The sequence below is a fragment of the Orbicella faveolata genome, unplaced genomic scaffold, assembly GCF_042242905.1.
Source record: "Orbicella faveolata isolate gen_17 unplaced genomic scaffold, um_ofav_v1 contig_12, whole genome shotgun sequence".
Lineage (NCBI taxonomy): Eukaryota > Metazoa > Cnidaria > Anthozoa > Scleractinia > Merulinidae > Orbicella > Orbicella faveolata.
In genome coordinates, this window is record NW_028301539.1 from 20,296,095 (window position 1) to 20,306,036 (window position 9,942).

General features: G+C 38.6%; 1 protein-coding gene across 1 annotated transcript; it reads left to right on the plus strand.

Moving 5' to 3' along the window:
- Positions 1–3,771: 3,771 nt before the first annotated feature.
- LOC149117075 (neuropeptide Y receptor type 2-like) lies at positions 3,772–9,724 on the plus strand. The gene is made up of 2 exons (XM_089282748.1): positions 3,772–3,988; positions 7,572–9,724. The coding sequence occupies exon 2, from the start codon at positions 7,594–7,596 to the stop codon at positions 8,821–8,823; it is 1,230 nt and encodes a 409-aa protein (XP_089138874.1). The 5' UTR covers positions 3,772–3,988; positions 7,572–7,593; the 3' UTR covers positions 8,824–9,724.
- The last annotated feature ends 218 nt before the right edge of the window (positions 9,725–9,942 follow it).

The window sequence follows — 9,942 nt, forward strand, 5'->3', positions numbered from 1 at the left end:
GAGCACTAATAACTTCTTGAATCCAAAACACTCCTTTCCACCGCCAAAACTTAACGTACCAACAACATACGCTGATTTTTTTACACCGATAAGGTTACCTGTGACACTAATAAGGCGACCCGAAGCAAAACGAAGAAATTACCTTTCATGCAGGTTGGCAGCCATGAAGTTCTAACGATAACTCTATGCTTCGTGCGACACCAGCCCCACTCAAACTTTTTTCAGGCTGCGAATCAATGCATTTTTGGATGGAAAAATCCTTTGCTTTTCCGCCAAAGACTGCACTTTGCTGCATGTCGATTTTCTTTCACGTTAAGATGAAATAACCGCGTTTAGATCAAACTCAGAGGGGATGCGTTTCTGAAATTCCTTTTAAAAACCCGTTTGAAGCCGTTTGAAGCGGGAAATCAACTTAACGCTGGCTTGTTCAGAGAGTCAGCATCAAGCAATCATGCCCTCTTGATTATCAAAAGTGCCCTCGTGATTAAGAAAAAAAACTGCCCTCTGTCTCAGCCAATCAGCATTCAGTAACTCTACCCCGTATGTGACACAGATGTAAAACGACAGAAAACACCAATTCAGGCGTGTCTGCTTATGATGAGAAGCTTAATTTTTGTAAAAATGCTCAAAAAAGACTTACATGGAGTGTAGTAACGGTCGTTCGTTAAAAAGCGATCCCCGGTTATCTCAGCGAAGTGATCGTGAACAATTACAACGCTTACCCGACGAGTGATCAGTTAAAAGCTTGCTCTGATATTCTCTCCTGTACTCGGAGCAGAACCAGTGGGAGCAACCTAGTCTTTCCAGCTTTGACGCTAGTTCGGGCAGTCTTGCTGCAAACGGTAAATAACTGCAGCTCCTTTCAAATCCAGCTCCGCATTTCGCATTTTATGGGCAAGCTGTGAGTTCTTTGTTTTGTCAGTTCCATTGGAAAACTGCACGTTTCCATGAGCCACAATGTGGCCAAATTCCTCAGGACAAGAAATTTTAACATTTGATCCCTATTTTCAAATTAAACTAAAAAGCGAATTCTGAAATGATCGTTCTTATCTCGAAAGCCAATGGAAACCGAAAGTTTAGTTCGAGTACAGTTTGGCTCGACAGCTGTTGTCTTGTGAGCCGATCAAATTATTTGAAGAATTCTAAAAAGGATTGCGACGACTTTTTTTAGCGTACCTTATCAGAGATCAGATCCACGCTGACGCCACTTTTCCTCGTTTGGAAAATATAGTTTGGTTTGAAAATATTAGCTGAATGTGTGGGGAAATTAATGGATTCTTTATCATTAAACAAATAAAGAAGCCTCGACTGTGCTCTGTTCTGTTGTAAAGCATTTTGGAAGAGATAGAGCACACATGAAGAAGGGAGAAGTTCTCGACTACCTTTCGTGTTAGCTAGAGTTACCCCTATACTTCTTTTGTGCCCTTCCGCTTCCTAAGTGCTTTACAACAGAACACAGCACAGTCGAGGTTTCTTTATTTGTTAACTACAAATTAAAATATGAAGTAACAGATAAAATATACTGTTTACGATCAAGATATACCGGATGGCTAACTATATATTCATTTGTATCTTACTTAGTACGGTACACCTTATCTGACTACAAAAATCTGGGTGATCGATGAATGTTTGTAATAGCCTGCGTCGCAGACGCTACATATACCACTGGTTATTTGCAGGGTTAAATTTTCGTCTTCAACGAAGGCTGACCTGCGATTAGAAAGAAAGTTCGTGATTCGCTGCTATCAAATTTGCAAAATATTCATTTTTGCAGCAAGTTCTTCGGCTGAGTGATCCGTACGGATAAGTCCCGTCTGGAGACTGGGATTTGTCGAAGAGATTCCAAATGAACCAAACTGGTCTATTTTCTAATAAAAATTTCCAGCGAGTTGTGTTGATGGGACGTCGCTCACGTAAGACATCCACCTTTAACCTGCCACTGAGATTTGATGGCACCATTATCTCATACAGAACTTTATGTAACCATGGTTGCACAAACACTAAAGAGATACAGCGTTATCAAATCTAAGTGACAGGTTACTACTAGGTGGCTGTACGACATATTTAATTACATGTAATTAATCTGAAACATCAAACCCCATATAAAGAGCTCCTTCTGGAAAGCTACTATAAATGTCACTGTTAGTAATCAATTGACTTGAAATCGGCACGTAACGGCGTGTGTAAGGCCCGCCAAGGAAATTGACAGTTTTTCGCTTCAATTTCTTGTAAGCAGAACAAAACAAAATTGGCGAAAGAACAGATTAAATGATGTTTTGATTCGCCAAGTTGCATTGTGTCTCTTTAGCAAATCTTAACCTTTAAATGAAACGTATTTTGCAAAAGTAGATATGATGCAAAGTTGACAGCAGCACTTCTGCTGGCACAAGGTCGTACAATAATTCTTATTTCACCGTAAAAACGGCCTTGATGCCGGCATAAGCACAAGCGCAAGCACAAGCACAAGAATCAAAATGTTTCCTTTGTTGTTGTGCTTGCGCTTATGCTTGCGTTTGCGCTGCAACAAGTTCAAACGAAATACCGCTCAAGCATAACACAAGCATAAGGACATTTACCACACGTAGCTATGTTTGGCCAATAAAAACACTGGATCCAGATTACCTCGCCCCTAAACAGTTTTCCAAAATGGAGGAAGGTTCAGATGAGTTTGCTTGCGCTTGTATTTGCGTCGAATTTCGTTTTCACTTGGGTCCTCCCTATTGCTTACGTTTGTGCTTGCACTTGTGCTTGCATCGCTGGTGAAAACCAGGCTTCAGCCTCAGGCTTAGTTGTAGGACAAGAGAGATGAAGGAAGAATTTGTAGTTTGCAGCTTGATTTAAGGGAGAACAAAAAAAAAACAAACAAAACAAAACAAAACAATGAAAAATAACTATAACCAATTCGAGCCAGTATTGGTCTGACAGTAAATAATGTTTTATTGCCAAGATTGTTTCGTTTATATTGTTTTAGTGAAAGAAGCATTATTTCCCGCGATGCTCATTTCCACTTGATATAGGAATTTTTATCCATTTTAAACTTTTGAAAATAGTACATATGTGGACTTTGACATAAAGCCCGAGTTGGCACTTCTTCAAAGAAAGCTGAAACCGTCGAAAAAAACTGCTGTGCTTTCAAAAGAAAGTATAAAAATTGCGCTGTTTTACGGAATAGTGGCTTTTACAAACGTAAGTAGAATTTGGCCAATATTCATATAAATTAATAATGATCATAAGTTGATCGATTCATATTTTTTTCATTTTTTTTTTGCGAATGTCTCAAAAGCTTAAGAATTTTATTGAGTGATAAATGGTATATTCGAAGATGGAATATTTCCAGGCGGGGCCTCTTACAGGGTCATCTGCAGTTCTAAAACCGTTTGGTATTACTGTTTCTCTAGGGACTCAGTGAGTGATAAATAAAGAACAATATTCCCAGTACTTGATTGGAAAAAATAGTGTGAGGAAAATAATAAATTAATAACTCAGGAAAAAGCAAGTGGTCCATCAATCTAGCTGTGTGAATACACCTCAAACAGAAGTTTATCTATCAACAAAGCGCCACGGGGATTTTTTAAGCGTCTACGTTATTCATTTTTTTGCGCTGCTGCGTGTTTCTCAGTGGTTTCAAAATCGTGTGTGACGACGTTTGTCTAAATCGAACACAGGGTTTTGTCCCGCACCCGTCGACGATAAACTCTGGTGTGCTGGTAATACTGCAATCAAATTGGCTGACCTTTTGTTTTTCTGAGAATCGTTGGATAACTTATAAGATAACACGCTGTCAAGCGAGCCATTACTTGTTGATAAATGAGTTATCATCTAGCCTCTGCTTTCTGACCTTCCCAAGCAACGTTTGCAACGTCAGTTATCAGACTTAAAGTCGGGAGACAACAACAGCCGTCATTCTTTCATTCATCAAATAATTTCCGCGAAGAATTGACGAACTTCCTCGTCTCTTTCGACTAGGAAGCGTTTCCAACGAACGGAGGTATGATAGTTACTTTTAAGCCGGTGATAGATGACTTTAAATGTTCCCTCCATTAGTTTATCGATGAATGCCACGTTTTGTTCCAGATTATCACTGAAATCTGCGTTGACGAACAACGCGTGTTTCGTTTGTAGTAATCTGTTCGTCCATTTCATGGAAATTTCGCCGAAAAAAAGTGCAGGCTATTTTAAAACTCTCTTTTCTTATTATATCCACTTTCAATTTCTAATACATGGTAAATCATTTAAAATTTGTTAAGGTGGCCGAACACAGTTTTCGCGCGCGCTTTTCCTGATGCAATTCAGCGCGCGCACAAGGATTGCGAAAACAAACATGCCGTCAACAGAGCGATCATTTTATTTACTCAACACCCGCACTATCTGCGCTATTTTTCTCTATTATTGAACGCAGTATATTGATGGCTTTAGTCTTTTATTACAAAGATATGTTACAAAAGGTAGCGACGCAAAGAACCCAGCAATTCTCAGCTTTTTCTTTGTTACCGAAAGAACCCAGTTAAATGCAGCACATGCGCAGTTGCTCGAAAAATTGAGACCGATTGCTTTTGCAGAAACATGCCGATTTCTAACGATCCAGTCGTTAGAATTTCAAGAAATTTGGCAAAAAAATAGTTCAGAAACCACGTGAATGATTTATCGCAAAAAATTTGAATTTTGACATAGGGAATTTTTAATAATACAGAACATGCAGTGAAAACGGTTAACGGCGAATTACGAAAATCGCCTATGTCAAAATTTTATTAGAACAGTGTTGACAGAAGGGATTTAATGTCAATTCGTGGTGGGCAAATGATGAAACGACTGGATTTTTTTTAAATAAACCAAAACCATTTTTTAAGCCTGGTTTTTAACCAGCCCCGTTGCCATGGCAACAGCACACACCTTAGCCAAAATGCGATAATAAACCCTTCTGTGGTTAACCTTGACGCTTGCAAAAAACGGGCGCCAAAGCATAAATAGCTTAAAAGTAATGGTGAATTAGGCATAGGCTCTTGAAAACTGGGTTCGGCCACCTTAAATACTTCATTAATCGTATTTTTCTAAGAAGGTGAATAATACATAACAGAGTTGCATTGCGTAAGACATTTGAGATCATAAAGAGCATCAACATTCAAGATTTACAAGTTTTCATTCAATCCACTAAGAGAAAGGTTATTTTCATTATGTGTATTTATTGAGACGTGCAATCAGTAAGAAACGTCCCTGAAATATACGTCTCAGATAGAAAAGCGGTCAGCGTAGTCAAATAGATTAATAGGCAGCGCGTGATCCGCTATCCCTACTGTTTTACGCGGCAATTTTACTGTTTTCCATCAAAAGGTCAGAGCAGATGGCATGTACTAAATTAGATTGAAGTAACTGAGGTCCTATAAAAAGACTTCCAAAGGCGGTACGGCTTAGTTACTGAGACTTTTGTAGGGAAAAGGGAAAAGTGCAATTAGGAACATTGTAGGGTAAGCAATTTTCAGGTTTAATTTACAAAAACGTACCCATTTTTGTCGTGCGCTAGCCATATGCAACAGACTTGTCCTATAATGTAGTCTAAACGGCCCTAAAAAATATCCACAAGGTCCGCTCTAAGTGTTTTTTTTCCGCAGCATTTAAAATCGTTTTCAAAACTGACAATCTGCGAAAACTCAACAATGACTGCTTTTTTTGACACCTTTATCATTACTCATTTTTATGAAAAGGCTCTCAACAAGGTTCGCAGTAGCTAAGGGTGTAGGTAACCAGGTGTAACCAATCAGAGCCAGGATTACAACCAAGTGACAAACAATAACCAATCACAAGGCCGGATGTATAATTAGGCGCCCAAAGTAATTTACACCGCAGAATAAATAAGACGCCACTTATTGGTGTATTCCGAATAACAGAGAATTGATCCCTGTCAACAGCTGCAGTGCTGTGATTATCACACAAAACATTTAATGCGATCAACCAAAGACTGTATTTAGTAAACTCACTTATGCATGAAGGTGCAGTTTGGGAAAGCTGTTTGAGACGAGGCGATTAGATATCAGTGGCAAAGCAGTTTGGTTAACAAGCTCTGTTGTGAGTACAACTCTGCTGATTCTTAATTCAGAGTTTCATGAACACGAACTGCGTTTTAACCTAGCGCTGTCTAAAACATTTAAATTTAAATTTAAAATCTAATAGACGTTATGGATTAAAGGGCGAAATTAAGACTTTCGCAAATAATTCAGACAAAGCGACATTAAGAAAAAAAAAACACTAATTTATCCTGGCGTTTTTGAGGTGCACTTACTTGTAATATTCCTTCACGGAGGGAAGATCTTTTGATGAAGATTTTACAGTTTGTTTTGGAAGGAAGAGTCGCAACTTGAAAAACTTTGACAAGTAAATTATAGGGTGAATGACGTCCATAAGAAGTATTTTTTCAAAAAAATAATTACATAGTTTTCTAAGCTAATTTTAAATATAAAAATAGCTCAGTTTTGTATTTTCCGACTGACCCTAAATTCCTAATATTATTTTTATCTCCAGAAACAGGACGCAATCAAAGACTTTTAATTAAAACTATATATTCTCCGAAACCTGCTGAGAAAATGAATGTGTGTGGTAGATTGGGACTTTCACAGACGTGAGACTATTTCATCTACTTTAGATAAAAATTATAATTAATCGATTTAGATTGGGACTTTCACAGACGTCATACTATTTCATCAACTTTAGATAAAAATGAAAATTACTCTTCTTTAATGGGTTTGTGAGGCGCTGTCAATAATCACGAGAGAAGAAAATTATTTTGATGGATATTTCACTCGTCTCTTAGATCGAGTCAGGATGATATCTTAACCTTTCTTCAATACGAGAGTTTGTTTCATTTTCTAAAGTGAACTAACCATCCCACTGAGCCTGTAACGCTTAACTGAAACAAATTTCCTCTGCTGCGGGAAGGCTATTGGGTTTGTTTACTTTTGAGAAAAGAACGACAATCATTTCAATAATTATCTAAAGCACGAATTCACAAAAACCAAAGATGCAAACAATGAAGTAAAGAGATTCACTTTGCTATTTATGTAACTCGACGGAAATGGACAAATAATATTTCTCGTGAGGACTTAGTGCAGGGAAACACAAGAAGTGGTTCAGTTGAAGACAATTTTTCATCGGCACAAATCAATGTTCTAAAAACAACATGGAAAACAAGAAGTCGTTCAGTTGAAGACACGATTATCATCGGCACAAATGAACGGAACACAAGAAGTCATTCAGTTAGAGACACAATTATAACTAGTACAAATACATGTGTTTATCGATAACACAACGCCGGGAATCTACTAAATATAACTTAAGAGAGATCTAACTTACCTTGGAAATAAGGTCTGAATGGGAATGAACTTTCTTTAACTTCACCCGCTCTTGACACTAAATCATGTCTAAACCTTTCATCCCTGTGGGAAGCCGAAGACCATGAGTTACGGTGGAAGACTCCTGCAATATCCAGAAGAGTTGCCCTGTAATTTTAGCGCATGTTTAATGTGTTTTCTCCTAGTGTAAATTTATTTCCCAGTTTTAACGAAATCGTGTTCCTCTCACAGATAAACAACACCAGAAATAACCATGGACGACATTAATGTTAATGGAACACTCAACACTCCTTTGGAAAATACCACGACTGACAACGTCACCCAAGCATCGGGGTTGCACGAATACCTCCACCAGCCTCTCGGAGCCCTAGTGTTCCAAATAACTTTGTGGTCAACCATTGTATTCCTAGGTGTGCTTGGTAATCTCTTGGTATGCTTCGTGATCCTTAGCCAAGCCAAGATGAAGACTTCCATGAACTATTACTTGCTGAGCTTGGCCATAGCGGATCTGGGGGTACTACTTACCATCTATCCTATGGTACTGTTGAAATACCTCTACCCATTTCGCTGGTTGTTAGGGAAACATGCTTGTCATTACCTGTATCCTACCGTGGAGGTATTCTTCGGAGCCTCCATCTGGTCGATTACGGCCATCGCCATCGAGAGATATCGGAATATAGTGGGCGCTAAACGTTACCAGATCAAGCACAGATCTCGAGTGGGGACTTACGTGGTAATTGGCGTGGTGTGGTTGGCGTCGTTTCTAGTTTCATCCGTTCCTCTGTACCCGGCTATGCATTACCATCCGACTCTGCAAATCTGCGGCCCACTTATGTCAAAGTTGTTATTCCAGTCTTACTCAATAGTTCTCATCGTCGTCTGGTATGCACTTCCTCTGGTTGTCATAGCATTTACATATGTCAGGATCAAAAAACGAGTACTTCAAAGTGTTGCCTTCCGAACCTCGATGTCAGAGTACGATGATGGAGATCAAGCAGTCTTGTCGCAAGCTCCATCAAACAAAGAAAGAAGCGACAAAAAAATCTTGCAACAAAGCAACAAGACAACGAGAATTCTTACGCCTCTGGTAATTTTGTTCGCCGTGGTAATGTTTCCGTTGAACGCTTTTCGTGTCGTCACACTGATTATGCCAGAATACTGGAAGAAGCCTTACTACAACCTGATCATAGGCCAGCTTATAATGTTCATTATGATCAACTCGTCTGCTAATCCACTGGTGTACTTCATCATGAGTAAAGAGTTCAAAGATGCATTCAAGAAAATCTTGACTAGTCTGAAGAACAAGAAGAACTTTTTCAAACAGCTCAGTGGTAAAAGCAAATCCTCGTGGGGAACCTCACCTTCATTCCTACAAGCCGCTTTGTGTGACAGAGAAGAGAATCAAGGAGGAGCGAACAATAGGAACACCGAGCCGCAAGCAGGGCTTGGCAATGGCAATATCCAGATTGTCACTGGTGTGTGATGACAATTTGCCAAACCCCGGAATGTCTTGATTTCCTAAACTCCGAACTTTTTCTCACATTTCTTATTACATATTCTTATTAATTCGTCTGCATAACTGAATATTATCTATACTGCATAGCGATTGTAACGGTCAGACAGGGAGGCCTGGGGTTGTTGTGACGAGCAAGAACCTTTTTCTCCCTGGTCTATCTGATTTTAGAATTGGCCAAGCCCTTGATAATGGCTTCTGTGTTAAGTAAATCTGTATATTACTGGACATTTCTGTGTGAATCTAGTACTCAGTGTGAGGCGTTAGAGATCTGTAAAAATCGCGCTTCCAGGACATGCAAGTGGGCTGGAGGTTTTGGTCAAATTTGTTAATATGGTTATATAAAATATACAAACGCTGCTCTCATTTCCATTGATCTGGATAACTGAAAATTACTTGATCCTTACCTATGATACTCGAAAATAACGCAACAGTTGACAAGACAACGCGCTCATTGGAAACCATACCATATTTTAAGTAGCATCTTCTCTAGATATTCTACGTTTACTTTAAGAAATGCAAACTGGAGATATTGTTACAATAAATATTGAGTGGTTACATCTTATCCAAAAGATTACTCTTTATTTGTGTCAACTGCTTTTAAAGGTAAAAAAATCATTCTTTGGATAACCTTAAGCGTTTTGCAAAAATACATATTGTACATGTATATATGCGAAGTTTTCTTCCACCAAGCGTGTGTTGACAGATCAACTTGAGTTATTTGAGCCAGTGTAAACACTGGACGAATGTACCAAGGTTGAGTAACTTGACCTTAACAACTTTTTACGTTTGTAAAAGTTCAAATGTAAACACCACATAAGGGGTAGGAAAGTATTTACCTGTAAATAAAATATACTGATTACGAACAAGATGTGAGGGCTATATTCATTTGCATCTTATTTAGTGCAGTATACCTTATATTATATAATTAACAAATAAAGAATCCTTAGCCGTATAATACACTGTGATAAAACACGACGGGCATTTGAGAACACGAGTGTTTCAAATGTCCGGGGTGTTTTATCACAGTGTAATACATGGCCTAGGTTTCTTCATTTGCTTTATGATATAGAGGTAATGTCGCGAAAG